We start from the raw sequence: 20,751 nt of genomic DNA, 5'->3' as shown, positions 1-20,751 counted from the left end.
AAGTATACGATTTTTTAAGCTGTGGAGAAATGCTTAGGCATAACTTGAAGGGCAGTCACATAGACAGTGACATTAGCATATATGGAGAAGAGCCCCAAAGGCATTTACCCTTATCAGCAAAGAGCCCTAAACTTGAAGGGTATTGACCTTTGCTACATTTCAAACAAAGAGAGGAAGCATAAAATTATTGGGGGTCAGGGGGTTGCAAACAAATAGATCCGTGAGGTTTGTCAAAAGAAAGTCCCTTTTTCTCAGTGGAATAAAGATAGAAATGGTAGGGACAGGTCGTTTCAAAAAGCTAAGAATCAAAATTGGACAGGTTTAAAATTACTTCAAAAGTGTGACGATGACCAAATTTTCGTTCTAGGTCACCACCATACAATTCTAAGTCTCAATTTTGTAAAATAACCCGGATATGATAATATAATATAAGATATATATATATATATATATATATATATATATATATATATATATATATATATATATATATATATTCACTGTTTTTTAGGTATGGGACGAATTATTTAAGATGCCTCTGTGACCAATCTTCCTCATCTTCAATGGGTGATTCCTATTTCTTCATAAGCCTCTTACTCAAAATTCACATGTCTTCTACCATAAACGTGGATGTTTCTTGATCTCTTTCTTTAATAAACCAATCTTCTTGTTCTTGCGGATCACTTACACCTTTTTGCATTCACATGTGATCTGTATCAATTAAATAATAACATTTTATTTTATATATCATATAATTTACTCTTCTCAGAAAAAAAACGTATGTGGTTCAAAACCTTCTTCTCATGTTTTTTTAAATTAGTTGGGTTATAAGTTTAGTCTTTCTTAGTCTTTTAAGTTTTCAATTTCATGTTTAATATAGACTTTAATAATGTATTAAATACAAACCTGAAAATTCAAGAACTACCTTTAGAATTATACTCAAGTATTGTATGTTATTTCTCTAAGATATATGTATACTAACAAATTAAAATAAAAATTAGAACCCAAATGTTAGAAGAATTGGAATCCAAAAATATGGTGAGAATATCCAAAAATGATCAAGTACATATAACTATGAAAATATAGAAGCAAAAAGAAAATGGTGATGATTGAACATAAGGGAATGAATGAGTGAGCATAGCTATTACATTTGTGAAGTTCACGAGAAGGCTATAAAGAATAAAAAGGGTTCACGAGCATTTGAATTAAAACTCACGTCTTTCTCAAAACTCCCTTGTTTGCTGTTTCCTTATCACATTCTATTCTCCTCATTCACTCGTTTATTTTTCACAAAAACCAAAATAAAAGGCATGTGCCACACTATAATTGGATAGACATCATTAATCATCACACACAATTAAATTAATGAATAAAGCATTTAACACCCGCATTAATTACCATGGTTTCATTTGGATGTTAGTATTATGATGTCTTTCTCAAGAATGGAAGTATATTCCAACTTTTTTAACGGTAAAAGGTAGGATAAAAAATTGAATCTTTTTTATCTCTAAGAATGAAAGTTCAATATCACTTAGTTAAGTTCATTTTGTACATGATAATATGACTTTCAAAATCAATTAACTTTTTTGCTTTCTAAATTTCAAAATATTCTATAAAATTTTCGATGTAATCTCTTGTTAGACTAAAAAGTTAGAAACGTCAAGAAAAAAAAGAAACATTTTAAGGATAAAACATGTCAAGAGAAAAAGTTACCAATAAAAAGTGTGAGAAGAAAAAAAAAAGTTTAAAAGAGAACAAGATAACAAGATAAATATGAGAGGCAAATTTGTTTGTTTGGATAATGATTTTATTTTAATGTGAAACATATTTTCAAATAGTAAGTATTTTTTTTAATAGTTGAGAATGTATATCTTGACTAATCAAACTACACAAAATAAAAAAAAAATCAATATTAAAAAGTATTAGGTTTTGCAACCATTAAAAATAAGTTGAGATTAGTTACCATTTCTGCATTTGTACCAATAGTTTTGAGTCCACTTTAATTTGTGCCTACATTTTGAATCTTTGATATACTTCAAATTTTGTCGGCAGACTCATGCTTTACCTTTGTGTATGTAATAGTTCTTTATTGAATGATGTTAAATAAAACCAAAAAAAAATGACGTTAACCGATTTCACCTTGACAGAAGAACACATTTTAAACATTCATTAAGAATTTAATTCTTAAAAAAAAGTACAAGAGGGAATTTTAAAAGATTAATCATATGGAGATTGAAGGTGTCGACGTAAAAATATAAAAGCAAATTGGGTTTAAATATATAATTGATTAAATGCATTAATTGGTTCGTCTAAAAAAATGCATTGCATGATACCTAATCTTATATTTTTTCCCAATTTGGCCCTTAATCTTTTAAAAAATTAGTTTCACCTATAATATATTAACAATTTTCACTTACATCTTGTCGCAGATTATAATACTAGAAAATATGTCTCAAATTTTAATAAGAGCTTGACGGATCATTAAATTATATTTAGGTTAAATGATAAAAAAATGTCTATGAATAAAAACCCTTAAACTTAAAAAAAAAAAAAAAGTGTAGAAATACAATCACCTTTCATCTCGGATGGAAATCATTAGAGATACCATGCTCTTCGTATATGAATAGAAACCCTGCAAAAATAAATGAAAAATTTTAAAGGATAAAAAGTTTTAAAATGCTCTTTATGCCGGTATACTACATAGACGTTTATAAAAAATTGTAAAAAATAACAATTTTGACAAAAGTAAAATTTCATATTCTATTAATAATAAACATTAATACGCTTCTATCAATAATATTTTTAGGCAGGGATAGATAGACAGGAATAGAAATCTATTAATTTTTATATTGATAGAATCTAAAATTTTATTATAATTTATAAATATTTTAATTTATTTTACTATTCTTAGAATACCTAGATTTATTAGTTTAAAGTTTTTACACACCATTTTATCCGACATTAAACTTTAAGTTAAGCAAAAGAAATCCCACGTGAACTACTTTTTCACGTTTATAGATATTTTTGAAGCTTTTAAAATTTAGAAGATATTAATGATTTCCGTATGAAATTAACTAAGTGTGAAATTCAAACCCTTTTTAAAAGTTCAAGCGTATTTTTTTTATTTTTGAAAATTTAAAAATATTTTGATAAGTTTAACCCACAAATAATGAATTAAAATATTAAAAAAAACGTTAGAAGAATATTTGATGTATTAGATAATTTAAAGAAGCGCATAAAGGTAGTTGCAATTTAAGTCGTACCTAAAGATTTTTCAATCATATAATATACAAGTCACTTGAAATAAAACAAATCATTTGGTTGATGGACAAAGTCTTAAAACAATAATTCAATGCCTCAACTTTATTTTTTTTTCTAAAGAAAATAGAAGTCAACAATTTATTTAAGAGCATATTTTCTAATAATTCGAGTCCCATTATGGGCTTGACAGTAAGACGTAGTTGGGTTTTATTCTTATAGTTAAGGGAGCGAGAGGGAAGAGAGAATTGGGGAATTAGTCAATAGTTTAGAAAACAGTAAAAAGACAGATGTAAAGACAACAATATTCAGGAGCCTAGCTAGCCACAGAGATGTATACATCCAAAAAGCTTTAAATACTCAGAGTCACATTAACCACTTTTTAATTAAGTATTTTCCTCCCAATCAAATTAACTTCCCTTCTCCATTTCATGTCATTTTCACACAAAAAAAAAAAAAGAAAAGAAAAAGAAAGAAAAAACAAAACCAACAAAAAAAAAAAAACAATAGCAACAGGGTCGAGAAGGTCTATTTAATAACAACTAAGGAAAAAAGATACTTGAAAGTCACACCAAAATAATGACTTCAAAGAATGTGTTATATCACTAATAGATTTTGATAGATTTAAAAACTTAAATTGATGAATGAAGGTAAATTTAGTATTGTATAAGAAAAATTCAAATGAACAAGTTTGGGCATTGATTTGTATCCCAAAACCATGGGCAGAAAACTTCTACTTTCATTATTGGTTACCTCGGTTTGGTATAAAAGATCAGTCCTTTCAAGCAAACATCCTTATGACATCCATATGACCTTTTTACTTTCTTGCTTGAAACGGTACACTCACAAACTCCCTGAAGAACGTAGGTCATTCATTAACAATTGAACATGTCAAAAACACCCTCTCTCTCTGCTCTTCTTTTGTGAGGAAGAAATTATTCAAAAAAAAGTCACCCCATTTTGACCAACAAAATTACACCACTAGATGCATGAAAGAAAGATTTTATGGGAATGTTTAAACCACCAACTTCAGGTGGATGGAGTCAACTACTCCGTGTTTGAGTCTCCAATTATAATAGTTCATGTTGCCAACTATTATAAATTATAATTAACTACAATATGACTATTTCAATTTTTTTTTGTTACATTTACAATTTTCTACTTGTCCTCTTTTCACTTTAACACATACTGTTATTTTCACTTTAACACATACTGTCGTAATCTACCGGTTTATTATTAGCGGGGAGTGAAATGTCATAATGTAGTGGGAATTTGGGAGAGAGAAGATTGGCCCGTGATAGTTGCATGTGACTATGATGAGCTGAAATATTTCAGTGCCGGCCCTCCGATCTTTTACCCTTATAGACCCACAAAATCACATGTCCTGATTTCGTCTTTTATCTTTTTAACTCCTCAATTATATGCTTAATTAATTATTTCACTTCTAAATATTACAAATAAACCACACATATCCTAGATGGTGAATCAGACAACCAGGTACAACCAATGTACAAAAGAATCTTGGCTAATCTTCATACATCTGGTTCTACGTTATACTTATACCACGTCGTGTTGTGTGTCATAAGAACCAAGTAGTGCTACTTGATTATTTTAACTAGACTTTGGTAAGTATATTAAATAAGTTAAAAGGCTCTATCGGCAAATTCCTGGACACGTGGCCAAATCCATGGAGCGTGGGTAATAGTTAGTCTAAAATCAAAATGATAGCCTTGCTTAGCTTCTATGGCTTGGCTTCTCCATGCATAGACTTACTGGTCCTAGCTTTGAAGTCCCTTTCTCTATTTAAACAACCCTAAACTGCTTTGTCTCTCTAAAAACTGAACTTATCTTTCTATCTATCCATCTTTCTTCTTCTGTCTCTCAAATGTACATGAAAATGGAAGGGATAAGTTTCAGAGGGCTCACATTTATGTTTGCGGTGGCATTTCTTGTCTGGTCTTCCAGTTTGGAGGGCTGCCATGGAAGAGTTAGAAGCAAGCATTATTGGAGGCAGAACAGAGTGGCTTCCCCTGCTCTCTACTCCAAGAAAGGGAAGGCTCACAGTCACGGTGGTTCTCATAAAGGCAACCACCATGGCAGTGCATCAAAGACAAAGCCACGACCGTCTCATAAAACGCCGCAACCACTGCCAAGGCCAGTTACTAAGCCGAAACCAAATATCCCTCGCAGTCCGCCGCCCCAGAAGGGGGGCCATTCTTTCATGTTTAACGTACTGGATTTTGGAGCTAAAGGCGATGGAAAAACCGATGACACTAAGGTGAAAGATTATTAAAATCTGTATCTTCTTAAAAGTAGTTATGAACTTACAATTACACATTATGAATTTATGAGTACGTGTGGTGGAAATGGTATTTTACGGGGAAGGGAAATGGAAAAGGTGGGGTGGGACCATCTAGAAAGGCGGAATCTCGTTATGGCAGTTGGGTCAGGATTTGAGCAAGAATAATTGGGTGGAGTAGGCAGCATCCTGAAAACTAACGCCAAACAGTTAAGAGTCTTTTTTACCGTCAGTAAACAGACGTAACAGTAAAAAAATCGTGTATATCGCAGGCATTTCAGGACACATGGACAGCCAGTTGCAAGGTGGCAGCATCAACCTTCATCGTCCCATCAAAATACGTTTTTTTAGTAGGTCCCATCTCCTTCTCTGGTCCGTACTGCCAGCCCGATATCGTATTCCAGGTACCAAACCTTGCACTAAAGCATTTAGAATCAAGGCTTCAAATTACTCCAACTTTAATCTTACTTGTGTCAGTTTTATCCTTATAGTTTTCGATCATTCTCATTACTAGTCTTAGTCCCTTTCATGAATCATCCAATTAATTGACATGAACTTAGCAATTTCTTTTTTAAATTACGTTTTCCATCAAAATTAATAGAACTGCAACTGTTTCTTTTTTTTTCTAATTTTTTTTTAAAAGTTGGACGGGACAATCATTGCACCTACGGACTTCAAAGTTTGGGGAAAAGGCCTATTGCAGTGGCTACAATTCACAAAGTTGATGGGACTTACTATTCAAGGAAATGGAGTTATTGATGGAAGGGGTTCGGTATGGTGGCAAGAAATTTCACCTTATGATGATCCTATTGACGATGAATTCAAACTACTTATCCCACTAAACAGCACTGTACAAGAAAAGCCACCAGCCCCGGTAACTCTTCAAACCCCACTTTCTAAGAATTCTCTGCGGCATTTTCTCTAAATTCATATTGAAACCTATGGCAGGCAAGAAGTGAGCTTGTAGGAAAGATGCCTAGGATCAAACCAACTGTAAGTGAAATACTGAACTGGATCCTTAAATTTCTTGAGCTCGTTTCCTAATTTGTGAAAGATCCCTTGACAAAGCTCTGTTCTTGTGTTGTACAGGCTTTGAGGTTTTATGGAAGTTTTAACGTTACCGTCACTGGCATAACAATACAGAACAGTCCTCAATGTCACCTCAAGTTCGACAATTGCATTGGAGTCTTGGTTCATGATTTTAATGTTTCGTCTCCAGGTGATAGTCTCAATACTGATGGAATTCATCTGCAGAATTCCAAGGATGTGCTAATCTACAGCTCTACACTCTCTTGTGGTATGAATTACTTTGTATAGGATCATTTAGTTTTGGCATCATACATGAAAGAATGAAACCTGCATATACAAGGACCAAACAGTTCTAAAAACTATTGGAAAACCCAATGACATCAACCAGTGGAATACTTTTGTCAATTTGGATAGGTCCAGGGAAAAGATAAAGAATTTCAACCAGAGGGCTTATCCCTCATCGCCATTGTCCAGCAGCAACCACATGCAAGACCCTGAGGCAAATAGATAGTTCCCAAGCGTCTCCTATTTATTTGCTATCGTTCATGTAACTTAAAGTCTTACACCAAGCAAACATATTCACAAATTAAATAATCTTACGAAACAACGGCCTAATCCTACAACATTTGATTATGAGAAAACTAGATACCAATAGGATTTTTAATATTCTAAGCCAGTAGTCACGTTCTAGTTTTTCAATTTTTATTAGCCGACCTAACTTCTGGCTTCAAGCTTCACATTCAACAACCCAAACAAAATAACAAAATCCTGGCAGTGACATATACTGGATGAAAACTGACTGGTAGCTTTGAACTTACACACAGGTGACGACTGTATTTCAATACAAACTGGTTGCTCAAATGTGTATATACACAATGTCAATTGTGGCCCAGGACATGGAATCAGCATTGGAAGTCTGGGGAAGGACAACACAAAGGCTTGTGTTTCTAACATCACAGTCCGGGATGTAATTATGCATAACACAATGAATGGTGTCAGAATTAAAACGTGGCAGGTATGCGTTCCAAGCACACTTCACCTTGGACTTAACCCATTATCAATGGTGCTAGTTTTGATCATTTAAGTAAATGCTTTATTTTGCATTAGTCTTTTATATTGCGAAAGATAGAAACTCATATGCAAACATCCACTGTAAGACAAAACCAGCTATCTCAAAATTGATTCCAGAGTATATATCTGCAGGGTGGATTGGGTTTTGTACAAGGAGTCCTCTTCTCAAATATTCAGGTTTCTGAGGTTAAGATACCAATAGTTATAGACCAATTCTACTGTGACAAAGCCAAATGCTCGAACCAAACTTCAGCTGTGGCTTTATCAGGAATAAACTATGAAAGAATACGAGGTACTTACACAGTAAAGCCAGTACACTTTGCTTGTAGTGATAATCTGCCATGTACAGATATATCACTAACTGCAATTGAGCTCAAGCCGCTGCAAGAACTCTATCATTTATATGGGGCCTACTGCTGGCAAACTTTTGGAGAGTTGAGAACTCCTACAGTACCACCAATTGACTGTTTGCAGATTGGCAAGCCATCTAGCAACCAAATTCAGTATGATTTTGATTCTTGTTGAGTGTGAAGTCAAAAATTATTGGTGTATTCACTTGTGTGGTTGGCATGATTTTCCAACCCCTTTTAACACCATGAACCTATGCTTTGTACATTTTAGTAGTCATGGTTCATAAGATTACTCTGTAAAAGTTATAGTTCAGCCCATTGAGATACAGGCATGTTGTTTTGGCTAGAATGCAGTAGTATGCTGTTTTTTTTTCCTTTGTCATTGTACGCTTCATTGGGTGACTTTATACTAAAGGCTCTACGAAGGTTTTTAATAAATCCATCTCTTTGTGGATCAAAATTTTGGAACTTATTATGCGTTGAACTAAAACCGCATGTCATACCGAGGAGAAAATAAAACAAAGAATAAAAAACTCACCACAACACATCAGGTAAATATCATTCAACCACCCATGAGAAATAGTTAATCATACTTACGATACAAAAGAACACCCTGACCAACTAATAAAATTCTGGAGATATCCCACGATTTTTTCAAGTTTGAAACTGGACCAAAAATTTCCAAGAATCAGGATCCACTCTTGTCCATCCCACGAATTTATCTAGAGATTTTGCTTGCCCAAACTGGCTCCAATAGAACATCTCCAATGGATTCTAGTAGTCAAATGAATGCTTTTTGTTTCGATATTCAAGAATGCTCGGACTAGGCTGCAGGCATCTTAGCTATTCTCACTAGACAACTATCTAACGCACTTTTTCATTTACATTCTCTTTATTTTACAATTCAAAAAGGGATGTTGACTCATGGAAACCGACAGTAGTTTAAATGAACAAATCTAGAGACTATAGGACTTCTCCCTAATAACTCTGTCTGATCTTCATAGCAAAAAAGAAAGAGAACCAGAGATGCATACTCAGACAAAAACAAACCTATGAAATAACCGTCGAAACCTCACAGATACTCCTACTCAAGGGAACCTTTAAGCATAATGGATCATTGGCAGTAGCATGATCAAACATATCTTGCATTAACCACAAAGTCCAAAAAGATTACGAACGCATAGGATTCGAACATAGAAATGAATTTAGAAGAAATCCTAGTGAAATAGCAGTTAATAAGCATAGATGAGTAAAGGGATTCAAGAGTACAGACTGACCTCGATGGCAGTTGATAGACGATGTTAGGAGAACCCAGGCCACATCGACGGCCAGAATTTGACCGGATCTGCAATGCCCCTGTGTTTCTCTCCGAAACGGTGGTGGAAGATTTCAAATCCGACTATTCAAAATCCAATTGCAGAATTCCCCGCTAATGCACAGTTTGTTACAATTACCGTGTGATTTTAGATCGGAGCAGATCTTCCCCTCTCCGGTTTCTCCATCTCCCGCCTTTTCTTCCCGCCCCGTCCTGTTTTCCTGCCAATTCAGTTTGGAACCATTTCGTTTTTTGTTTTTCCCTTTCCAAAATTGTGCATGTTTTTTTTCTCTTCATAACATGGTTTTTTTAGCAAGAACAAAAATTACTTATTTTAGATCTTTTAAAATTTAGATGGAATCTTTTAAATAATCGGTAGAAGGTAAATAAGAAATGAAAAAACTTAAAAAGGTAAAAGGATTATCTATAACCTTAATTTTCTAAAAAAAACAAAAAGCAAAATAATTATCAAACGAATTTTCATCCATATTGGAGATAAACTAACAAATGATCTTATACTAAAAGTGTAGCTAAGTATCTCCACCTAAATAATTTAGCTAATTGATATCAATTGTATCTATTATACTGAAAGAGTCATCTGACTCACTACTCACAAAGGATAAATAGTGTTCTATTAAAAGAGAAGACAAAATGGAAAAATAAAGACTATCTAGTCATTGAAACACATTTTATATACCATAAAGTTCTTTTTTTTTTCAAGCAATAATATTGTTTTTGTTGAACAATTTTTTTCCCTAAATACAATTAACCAAATGTCAACCAGTGTTTAACTCAACTAACATTTGTATATATCAAAATTCCTCCACTCTTAATTTGTACTTAAAAAAACATACAAGTAACTCATCAATCTATCTCCACACAAAGAGGGAAAAAAATCTAAGGTAAAATATAAAAGTTATAATTAAACAAATTTCCTCTAAATTTGACTTTTTATTTCAATTAAAACCTTCCTATCAATAATTTAAATAGTGGTTAGCGATTATTGCAACAATTTCAATTCTATGACGACAATCACGACAATAATATATAACTTTTAATTGCTCAAATCATAAGTTTGAGCTAAATGGTATTAGCATTTGAATTTTTTCATCAACATATTTTTTCCTAAAATGTTAGAAGTTTAGTCCCCATTAAAAACGATTGTTAACAAATGTTTAAATCTGACATTGATTTTAAAAAAAATGTTTTTTTGAAAAGCCTTATTTTTATTTGAACTCTCGAAAATGAATCGTTAAAAATGAAGTTTAAAAGTTATTTTAAGTTGTTGTCAAAACATATTAAATTTTTTAAAATGACTTACATTTTAAATCAAACAACATAGGAGAATTTATTTCAAACACACCCTAACATCTCTTTTTAACTAACAAACTACCTTCGTCTTTATAATTAGAAATATATGTATTTTTAATTATACAATTATAAACACGTATATTTTTGTCCACTCTAATGACCATCTAATTTTTTCTTTTGATTATTTTCAAAACATAATTATATAATGATTTTCATCGTTCATAAAAACGTCTTGTGAATTTTTTACCAAAGCAAAAACGAGTGTTTGGTCAAACTATTTTTTTTAACTTGGCTTTCATTTTTTTTCCAAAACCCTAAACCTTCGTCAAATCCCTAATTTCAAAGATAAATAATACAAGTTTATGACTATACTCGAATCGACCTGAATATCTTTTATTTTAGGGTATTCAAAATTATTGTATCATAAATATAAAAATTGGATCTAGATATTTCAAAACTAGACCTACACACCGATAGAAAAATAAAACTTTAAGTTTAGTAATCTAACTAAACACTTGGGGGCCATTTGGGACGAATATTATCTAAGTATGTAATAACCACATTTTGCTACAGCAAATACAATTTAAAAGTTTCCAATTAGCTACAGTAAACGGTATTTTAAAACCTTCAATTTGCTACAATATTTACTATTTGCAATCGTTCTTACTATTTGACATTCATCATTTTTTTTTCTACAATGTTTATTATTTTATTATCAAACTAAAATAATCTACCCACCAAATGCATACTATTATAATTCAAACAAAAGTAATCTACACTCTAAACATAAACTATAATAATCTAAGACTATAATAACCCACTTCTTTTAAACGTCCCTTACTAGTTTTCCTTAAAAACTCGTCATACTAAAATGATACAAATTAATATAAAATAAATTAATAAAAAAAAAGTATAAAATTTACGATTTTAATGTAGTGACATTATCATAAAGGACAAAATTATTAATATTAATATATATATCAATATAAAATTTTATTTATATTTTATAAATATTTTAATTTATTTTATTATATTTAAAAATTACTTATTTTCGAGTTAAGAAGTTTGAAAATAGAAAGACTAAAACTATTACCTATAATAATTCATAAACTAAATTATAACAAAATTAAGAATACATGATTCCAAACTAAAAATTAAAAGACTAAAATTGTTAATTTTTATCTCATAAATTCATACTTAACTAATTTCATATAATAATTTGCTTAATTGATAGACATATGTATTGAACCCATTTATTCCGACTAAATTGTTACTTAAAACAACGAATACGTAGCATCAGCTGATCATACTGAGACCTTATCTTATCCAATATCTATCACCCCATCACACCGTAATCTTCATAACTCAACTGATCTTTCTTCTTCTTCTTCTTCTTCTTCTTCTTCTTATTCTTCTTCTTCATCTCTAATTCCAGTTCAACAATGGCGGAGAATGATCTGATCAAGAACACTATCACAAGGAGAGTAGCCTCAATTTCCAGTCACCTCGTTCCAATTCCACAAACACCAAATCCCGACTCAATCCACCTCTCCTCCGCCTCAATCGACGACAGCTACCACCGCAAACACGGCACCGTTTCAACTCACCCTGTCGTTTGGAGCATCGCCGGCGACGAATTCGGCAAGGAATTCACCGACATCATCTACGAGAAGGCCGTGGGAGAAGCCATTGCGAAGGTAATTATTTCAATCGAATTTCAAATCACTGTTTTCATCTTTTTATTTAATATCTGCAAAATTTCTGTGCCCTAATTGTAGATTACGATTAATCGGCCAGAGAGGAGAAATGCTTTCCGGCCGCAGACAATTAAAGAGCTCATACGGGCATTTAACGATGCTAGAGATGATAGTTCAATCGGAGTCATTATTCTTACTGGAAAGGTAAAATTTTGAAATTTGTTAATTAATTGTGATTAAGTTGTTTGATTAATGTAATTAAAGGAGTTTTAATTTAGTTTCTTTGGGGTTTAGGGAACGGAGGCGTTTTGTAGCGGAGGAGATCAAGCTTTGAGAAAGAAAGATGGTTATTCTGATTACGATGATTTTGGTCGTCTTAATGTCTTGGATTTACAGGTACCGACACGTCGTTTCATTTCCTTATTAGTTCATTACAAAATTGGGTCCCAGTAAAAAGTTAGAATATAATACTTATAAATATGGTATGAGTATTTAACTAATCCAAATATGAAACCAAAATTCAAACATTTTTTTTCTTAATTGTAGGATCAATTTTATGATTTAACAATTTTTATTTCATATGTTAATTTACTTTCTTGATCCTTATTTAGGTTCAAATCCGTCGTCTTCCGAAACCTGTTATTGCTATGGTACAATTTCTCAATTTCCTTTTTGTATTATCTCACTTTATATACTACGTTGTTTGAAAATCATCATGGTTTTTATATTTTAATTTTGCTAAATTAAAGTACTCACCATTTTGTACCTGAAATGAAATTTTGATTCTATCGTAATTGAATCAACGACAAATGAAATGAGAATTGGTCTAACAAAAATTAAAGGGGTATAAGAGCAAAAAAAAAAACCAAAAAACAAAATTCAAGCGTTTTTATTATGGGTACCAAATCGATTTAAGTATGAATCTAGAGATTATGAAGGATATAAGGAAAAAGATACTAACTTGTTACTTATGGATATTAGTATCCATTTAGATCATTTAAACAACTACCGATATCGATATTAATATTGATACTAATGCTGGTACAAATATGAGTATGAATCTAGAGATAACTGATAAAGGACGGAAAGTTATTAGTTGGGGTTCCATATAATAATTATAAAAGGGCTCCGATTGAAACCCATCCAAAAGAGTAGGATTACATACTAAAATCAAATTAATACTCCCACGTTTTGATTTTCATTATAGACTAACTATAACAAATTTTCTTATTCCAATTGATTAGTTGCTTATGCTTAAACATGACCTTATAAAGTCTCTTTGTTTATTAAATACTTTTATGTTTTTAAAATTTATGATATTATCCTCTACCCTTCTTAGAACTTTAAAAACTATAGTTAATATATGAAATTTAAATAAAATGAGTTTTGAAACAATGTAGAGATAACTTAACATTTTCAAAAAAAATGAAAATGGACATCACCCAAGTATTCCAAGTTCCACGATGTGTTTTTATAAGTTCTATTACGAAAAAAATTGCAAATGTAACAATTAAATTCAAAACATTGATATATATAGCAACATTTAAAATAATTACAAATATAGCAAAATTTGTCCAAATCTATCATTGATAGATCATCTTGTAAATATTAATCTATTATCGGTAGACTATAAATGTATATTAGTGATAAAAGCCTAATACTTATAGACTTTGCCATATTTATAATTATTTAAATGTTAGTGTATGATTAATTATATTTCTAATTATTACTGTTTTTAATCATATCCCAACCTTAAAAGAATCAAATGGAATTAAAACTAAAATACAATATTTAAAAATTTAAAAATCTAGGTGGATATTAGATCCAAAATTTTGGAGAAAGAATAGTAGTTTTCAATTTTAGTTTTGATTGTATGATTATTTAGGTGGCTGGTTATGCTGTTGGAGGGGGACATATTTTGCACATGGTTTGTGATTTAACCATTGCTGCAGAAAATGCAATATTTGGTCAGACGGGTCCTAAGGTAATACTTCAAAAAGGTTATTATTCGTTAGATGATATAATATTAAATTATTTTTTTTTCTTCTTCTTTTTAACATAATTTTTCTTTGTTAATTCATGATTTGATAATTTCTTTACTCTGTATTTGCATTTTGAAATGTTTTTCCCTTTAGGTGGGGAGTTTCGATGCTGGCTATGGAAGTTCCATTATGTCCCGTTTGGTAAGTCATTTTTATAGATTTAGTTGTTTCAACTTTTAAACTCTGTTTTTTGTTTTTCTGATTTTTGGGAATTGGTTACTAGGTTGGCCCTAAAAAGGCACGAGAAATGTGGTTTCTTACCAGATTCTATTCTGCTTCCGAAGCAGATAAAATGGGTCTCGTCAACACTGTAGTACCTGTAAGTTCGTAAGAATGACATTAAAATTGTTAAAATAACTTTTATCATGTTTAAAAAAACATTTTAAAAATAGAAAAATATTGAAAATATTTACAAAATATAACAAAAATCATGAAACTCTCTCTAGTTCATTTAAGTTTTTTTACTATATTTTGTAAATAGTTTTTTTTTCTATCCATAACACTTTGTTTTTTAAAAAATTACTCTTTTAAAAACAATTTTTATACCATAAAAATTAATTAGTAAGGATTATATTTTTTAAACAGACACCAAGTAATTTTAACATTTTAGAATTATCCTCCCATGACGACCAAACCTTTTCATCCATTTGTAACTTTTTTCTTTTCTACATTTTGTTTCATTTTCAATTCAGCATTTTTAACTTTTTAAAAATTGGAATTTTTTATTTTATAAATAATCTACAAACATTTTTTTTATTGTTTCAACAAATTTAAATTAAAAAGAAAAAAGAAAAAAAAAACAAAAAATCAGCCAAACTCAATCATGTCCCAAACACAAATTTGTCATATATATTTAAGGGTGATGGTCAATTTATTTTAAATAATTAAATAGTCAATTTAACTTAACGATAAAGGATCCTTCTAAATTAAAACTTAATGATAAAGGAAAAAAAAAAACTAATTGTCTTAATAAGCTTTTCTTCTCTCTCTTTTTGCTAATACATCTCTCCGATCTCTCTCTTTTAATAAAATAGATTTTAGTGTATTGGAAATTTTCAAAATTTTTAAAAATTCACTCATGCATTCGAAAAAAAAAATCGTTGAAATAACTAATTATTGAAAAACAATAAATTGTGGTTATGAAGTACAAAAGCAAATTCTAAATTTTGAATTTAAAATTCAAAAATTTAAATTGAAATCATATATGGTGAAGGAAATGAACAAATCGTCTTTGTTTTTTTTACTGTACTCTGTTTTTTTTTTAAAGATAAATTTTGTATGACGAATTAAACATGACTATAGATTTTTACGTCACACCTCCACTTAAACTAAACAATAATGTTTGTAGTTTGATACAAATTTTAATAGTTCAAAGTGATCCGAAGTTATTCACTGATTAAATACAAACTAAATGGTTTAGGGTTAATTATTTTTAGTTATTAATTTAAAATTATAATTAATTAACCACTAAACATCGAATTAAAACAACTGTACGAAAAAATTTCCAAATTAATATATTTAATCCATCAAACTTTAAACTCTGTTTTTTGCTTCTTGATCAGCTGGATCAGCTGGAGCAAGAAACGATCAAATGGTGCAGAGAGATTCTAAGGAACAGTCCCACCGCCATCCGGGTACTAAAATCAGCTCTCAACGCCGTCGACGATGGACATGCTGGTCTTCAGGTACTTGTGTTTCAAATTATTCTAGACTCCAAAATTTCTTTAATGGGTTTCCAGCCGATCGGATGATCATTGACTAACTCAGTGTTCTCTGATCCGTCGTGTAGGCCCTCGCCGGCGACGCCACACTCATGTTTTATGGTACAGAAGAGAGTAACGAAGGAAGATCGGCGTATATGGAACGTCGGCCACCGGATTTCTCTAAGTTTCCAAGAAAACCTTAATTTGAATAACAATGAAAACAATCCCAACTGCCAAGGTACCGTTAATCGAAGGGTCAAAGCAATGTGGTATTTTTTTAAAATAAACATTACGATTATTAAAATTACATTTATTATGATAATTTTTTTTATAAACATAACATGTTATTTGGTTCAAGATCGTGTACTAAATATAAAAGACTTAAAAATATATATATAAAATGATCGGATAAAGAAATAGTCAAATTATATCGTGCAGCAAATAATATTGAAAAAATAAACGATCGTGTACTAAAACAATTTTGAAAAAAATTATTTAGCCAAATCTAAACGATCGTGTATAGAGAATGTTGAAAATATATCGTTTAGATTTGACTATCCAATGTTAGACAAACAATAGTCAAACCTAGACGACTGTGTATCAAATATATTATGAAAGTGTGTTTTTTCCGTTTTCAGAATTGTCCTATACAATTATTTTAATGCTTTGTTCATTTTTTTTTAAAAACTCCTTTATCGTAAACACGAAATACGATTTTTATAATTTTAAATTAAATTTGTATTTTATTTTACACTTTTAAATATAATTTTCATATTAAATAATTAAAATAATTTTTTATGATGAATTAAAAAAAACAAGAGTGATTATAATTATTTTCGGATACCCGTCTACGGGTTTAAATGAGTTTAGCTTAAGAAAATAATAAATTCTAACCTAAATTTTCTTGTAACATAAAAGAGAATCGAAGACAATTCCTTGCTAAGGGTATTGTGCGGATTAGAGAAAGAAAAATTATCAAAATTTCTATAATACATTTTAATTTTATAGACTTATCGCAAAAAATGCACGTAACTAAAATTTGTATTCATTGGACCACTCAATCCATAGGTTGAGATTGTTTTACCATTTTATGAAGATGGTCGAGTCGATAATAATAGTTTATGATTCTATTTTGCTTAATTAGGAAGGCAGGTAAAAATAAAATTATTTTAATTTTGAAAAAAAAAATGTAGATTTTTGCATTACATTATATTTCAACGTTTGAGATTATTCTGCTCTCTTTTGACTTCATAAAAAAAATTAGATTATCATTGTTATTATGTAGGAATTTAAAAGTTCAAATCGAATCATTTCAACACAATATATAATTTGACTTTATAACATACAAACATATATACATATGAGCTTTAAATTAACTTAACGTCTGCTTTTAATTTGAAGACTTCAAAATTTGAATAACCAACGACCAGAGGGCCACGACATTGAATTCCACGCAACATGTATAACCACGTGGCAATCAGTTATTGGTTAGAAAATCAACGCGGTAAATAATATTAATTTCCAATTTTGAGCGAAAAGTCGAATGACGCCAATCTTCGAATTCTCAGACCCATGACGTGTCCGATCCTGATTGGAGGGTAATCGGCTCCCCCACGGTGTCTCAAAAGGGTAGTTTCGTACTTCAACTTGCCCTCCCCTTTCGGTTTATATATACAGGGCCCCCGGTAGAAATTTCTCCTTCCCACCGTCTCTCCTTTTCTGTCTGTCGTTGATTCTCGGTGGTGCTTGTTGAAGGTATTGTTCTGTTTCCGAAATTCCTTCTCCTTTTTTCTTTCTCCATCTGATTCTCTAGTCTTTCTCATATTTGAGATTCTTCAATTTTTGATGGCCCTTGTGTGTTTTTTTTTTTTTTTGTTTTTCAATCTATAACGTATGTGCTTTGTTTTCTAATTCGAAATAGGCGTATGTTTGATTGATTGGTACCAACATTTCTTGTTCCGATCTGCTTTTTCTCTGGCGGGTTTTTGTGGTTTTGTTTTTCAATTGGATGCATGAATTTCTTGGATGAGCTTAATATGTGGTCAATTTTCTTGTCTTAAGGCGATCTGAAGTTGCGATGTGATCTACCTTCAGATCTCTCAGATACAGCGTGAGAGATGTGATTTTGTTATATTGAAGATCCTTAGCTGCATCTTTTTTTTTCTTCCGTGTTGCGCATTATTGTTTGGAACTGGATTTCTACGTATAGGATTTTCTTGATTTTCATTTTCGCCGTTGCTAGTTTCTCTCGATCTTTGTCGATATGTTTATCGATCTCATCTTTGGATTCATGTAGGCTGTGACAGAGAATGGGGCTTACGTTCACAAAGCTTTTCAGTAGGCTTTTTGCCAAGAAGGAAATGCGAATTCTGATGGTTGGTCTTGATGCGGCTGGTAAGACAACTATCCTCTACAAGCTCAAGCTTGGTGAGATCGTCACAACAATCCCCACCATTGGTGAGTTTCTCTTTCCAGAAATGGATTTAGTGGATGATCTGTCTTTGATCTATGTGTTTGTGTATATATGTAGATAGATAGATCCATAAATAACCTGTTATTTGATAAGGAAAGCTTGCTGACATCTCTTATTTCTGCATTATATCTCTTGTATTATTTAGAATTCCACCATTACAATACGAAACCCTTCATGCTGAGTTCACAGTTTTCTTCTGCTCATTAATGTACTACACTTGTTGTTTGTCAAGCATATCAAACAGTGAACTTGTAACATTTTTTCATCTGGATAAATGTTTTCTTAAAATGAATATATAGCGTATGCAGAAGTGAGGAGGAAGGAATAAGTAAATGTCTATCGTCACTGATATATTTGACTACCATGGTTTCACGCATTCTTCTTCATGTCGGAGTTTACTTCTGCTTAAGCACTTGGTTGTTTATTAAGTTTCTGACGTGGAATATTGAACTGTCTACATATTATCCATTTGATTATTGTCTATAAAAAAGAAAAACGGTACACAACAAAGTCAATTAGCTGATTGTCTCACTAACTGATGAAATATTGAAATGTCTCTTGGCACAATCTACTCTGTAGCACTTGTTTCATGGAAGGCCGTAATTTAGCCTATGTCGTTTACTTGCAGGGTTTAATGTTGAAACTGTAGAGTACAAAAACATCAGCTTCACAGTTTGGGATGTTGGGGGTCAAGACAAGGTTTGAACTTATTGATTGTTCTTCAATCTGAGTGTGCATTGAGTTGATTAAAATTTATCCTGCTACAGTGCACGTTATTTGTTCATTATTTCTAAATATTTCGTTTATGTAGTGTCTAATTAATTTGTTGTCCAACAGATTCGTCCCTTGTGGAGGCACTACTTCCAGAACACACAGGGTCTCATATTTGTTGTTGATAGCAATGACAGAGATCGAGTTGTTGAGGCCAGGGATGAGTTGCACAGGATGTTGAATGAGGTATTACACACTATTTGATGAGCGTCTGTTAGAAATCATCTTGAATCTTGCTCCATCACTTTTCTTTTTCTTTTTTTACTTTGGGATACTGTTTAATAATAACCCTGTCTTTGTAATAAATCTGTTATTAGTGTATCAGATTCTAATAATAACTCTTGTGATCCTAGGATGAGCTGCGAGATGCAGTTCTGCTTGTGTTTGCTAACAAACAAGATCTTCCTAATGCAATGAATGCTGCTGAGATCACCGACAAGCTTGGTCTCCACTCTCTCCGCCAGCGTCACTGGTAGGCTTTTGTTATCTTTATTCTGAATGTTAAATTTTCCATCTGTTTTCTTGCCTTACTCAGACTCATACGTCATGAATCTCTTCAGGTACATCCAGAGCACTTGCGCCACCTCCGGAGAGGGTCTTTATGAGGGGTTGGATTGGCTCTCCAACAACATTGCTAACAAGGTAAATTTCTCCATTTTACCAAACTTTATATCAAGGGTCCACAACATGATAACCATCATGGGTTGACCTAGTGGGGACATGTCCTTATCAATAAAACCCTAAAGAGTCATGGGTTTAGTTCTCATGGTGGCAGCTATTTAGAATTTAATATCCTAGAAGTTTCTTTAGCATCTAAATGTTGTAGGTTCTGTTAGGTGCTCATAAAATGACTTAGACACAGAAAAAAATGGTACATCAACCTTTAGATGTGCAATTTTGTTTTTTCCCAACCCTTCCTCCTGTCTCCAGGTAAAAATAAAGATAACATTTTACAACTCTTTTTCGATTTACTAACATCCTCTTTTTCGATTTACAACTATTTACATCTCTATGCATATACTTGTATTGTATGCAGGCATAAGGATATCGAACAGTTTGCTTCTGAGACTCGCAGTTCTGGATGCAGGGTGAATATTATCTAATTTTTTTCGTGGGGCACTTTATAAAAGAGGTTATGGTTTTTTCTTTCTTTTTCCTTTTTCTGTTTACGGGAGCTTTTAGCAAAACTATTTGTCATTATACTGTAATATCAGAATGGTTAGCCTTGGTTATCGTGTTTTGGGCTCTTTTACGGGGCTTTTACTCGCTGTTCTTTTCTTTCGGTTTCTAGCTCAAACTAGTTGATGTATCATTCCATGTTGGATTTGTCTCATAACCCATTCTTTTGTTGCTACTGTTTCTATTTCCTTGCATGAATAGTAGTAATAAATAAGTCATTTTTTAAAATCAAGATGAAGCTTTTTCAGTTTAA

The 20,751-nt window shown here is 31.6% G+C and overlaps 3 protein-coding genes and 1 long non-coding RNA gene across 6 annotated transcripts; 3 read left to right on the top strand and 1 right to left on the bottom strand.

The window, feature by feature from the left end:
* Nucleotides 1-226: 226 nt before the first annotated feature.
* Nucleotides 227-9,702, bottom strand: LOC103489002 (uncharacterized). Its single transcript, XR_537565.3, has 3 exons — nucleotides 9,285-9,702; nucleotides 2,574-2,632; nucleotides 227-711 (listed from the first exon to the last, which is right to left on the bottom strand). It is a non-coding gene; the product is annotated as an uncharacterized LOC103489002 (long non-coding RNA).
* LOC103489001 (polygalacturonase At1g48100-like) lies at nucleotides 5,015-8,446 on the top strand. The gene is made up of 7 exons (XM_008447975.3): nucleotides 5,015-5,536; nucleotides 5,830-5,961; nucleotides 6,201-6,431; nucleotides 6,506-6,550; nucleotides 6,647-6,854; nucleotides 7,411-7,601; nucleotides 7,790-8,446. The coding sequence occupies exons 1-7, from the start codon at nucleotides 5,144-5,146 to the stop codon at nucleotides 8,180-8,182; spliced, it is 1,593 nt and encodes a 530-aa protein (XP_008446197.1). The 5' UTR covers nucleotides 5,015-5,143; the 3' UTR covers nucleotides 8,183-8,446.
* A 2,176-nt stretch (nucleotides 9,703-11,878) lies between the features above and the next one.
* Nucleotides 11,879-16,397, top strand: LOC103489003 (1,4-dihydroxy-2-naphthoyl-CoA synthase, peroxisomal). Its single transcript, XM_008447977.3, has 9 exons — nucleotides 11,879-12,330; nucleotides 12,412-12,534; nucleotides 12,625-12,726; nucleotides 12,942-12,980; nucleotides 14,216-14,314; nucleotides 14,466-14,513; nucleotides 14,596-14,691; nucleotides 15,935-16,057; nucleotides 16,162-16,397. Exons 1-9 carry the CDS (start codon nucleotides 12,076-12,078, stop codon nucleotides 16,276-16,278), a joined length of 1,002 nt encoding a protein of 333 aa, XP_008446199.1. The 5' UTR covers nucleotides 11,879-12,075; the 3' UTR covers nucleotides 16,279-16,397.
* A 1,239-nt stretch (nucleotides 16,398-17,636) lies between these two features.
* LOC103489004 (ADP-ribosylation factor 2) lies at nucleotides 17,637-20,673 on the top strand. 3 transcript variants are annotated; one of them, XM_008447978.3, is made up of 7 exons: nucleotides 17,637-17,830; nucleotides 18,372-18,532; nucleotides 19,177-19,247; nucleotides 19,386-19,505; nucleotides 19,673-19,791; nucleotides 19,880-19,961; nucleotides 20,356-20,673. In XM_008447978.3, the coding sequence occupies exons 2-7, from the start codon at nucleotides 18,385-18,387 to the stop codon at nucleotides 20,359-20,361; spliced, it is 546 nt and encodes a 181-aa protein (XP_008446200.1). In that variant the 5' UTR covers nucleotides 17,637-17,830; nucleotides 18,372-18,384; the 3' UTR covers nucleotides 20,362-20,673. The 3 variants fall into 3 exon arrangements, with proteins under 3 accessions (XP_008446200.1, XP_050947160.1, XP_050947161.1); XM_051091204.1 differs by lacking the exon at nucleotides 17,637-17,830 and adding an exon at nucleotides 17,876-18,185; XM_051091203.1 differs by lacking the exon at nucleotides 20,356-20,673 and having other exon boundaries at nucleotides 17,669-17,830; nucleotides 19,880-20,249.
* Nucleotides 20,674-20,751: the final 78 nt, after the last annotated feature.

This window comes from Cucumis melo, chromosome 10 (assembly GCF_025177605.1).
Source record: "Cucumis melo cultivar AY chromosome 10, USDA_Cmelo_AY_1.0, whole genome shotgun sequence".
Taxonomy (NCBI): Eukaryota; Viridiplantae; Streptophyta; class Magnoliopsida; order Cucurbitales; family Cucurbitaceae; genus Cucumis; species Cucumis melo.
This window is presented reverse-complemented; position numbering and strand designations above follow the sequence as displayed.

Excerpts from the sequence above, each read along its gene's own strand:
- LOC103489001 (XM_008447975.3), top strand. The coding sequence starts at position 5,144 with ATGTACATGAAAATGGAAGGGATAAGTTTCAGAGGGCTCACATTTATG. Across the intron at positions 6,551-6,646 it reads TGCCTAGGATCAAACCAACT|GCTTTGAGGTTTTATGGAAG; the intron begins GTAAGTGAAATA and ends TGTGTTGTACAG. Across the intron at positions 7,602-7,789 it reads TCAGAATTAAAACGTGGCAG|GGTGGATTGGGTTTTGTACA; the intron begins GTATGCGTTCCA and ends ATATATCTGCAG.
- LOC103489003 (XM_008447977.3), top strand. The coding sequence starts at position 12,076 with ATGGCGGAGAATGATCTGATCAAGAACACTATCACAAGGAGAGTAGCC. Across the intron at positions 14,315-14,465 it reads TTGGTCAGACGGGTCCTAAG|GTGGGGAGTTTCGATGCTGG; the intron begins GTAATACTTCAA and ends TTTTCCCTTTAG. Across the intron at positions 14,514-14,595 it reads GTTCCATTATGTCCCGTTTG|GTTGGCCCTAAAAAGGCACG; the intron begins GTAAGTCATTTT and ends ATTGGTTACTAG.
- LOC103489004 (XM_051091203.1), top strand. The coding sequence starts at position 18,385 with ATGGGGCTTACGTTCACAAAGCTTTTCAGTAGGCTTTTTGCCAAGAAG. Across the intron at positions 19,248-19,385 it reads ATGTTGGGGGTCAAGACAAG|ATTCGTCCCTTGTGGAGGCA; the intron begins GTTTGAACTTAT and ends GTTGTCCAACAG. Across the intron at positions 19,792-19,879 it reads TCTCTCCGCCAGCGTCACTG|GTACATCCAGAGCACTTGCG; the intron begins GTAGGCTTTTGT and ends GAATCTCTTCAG.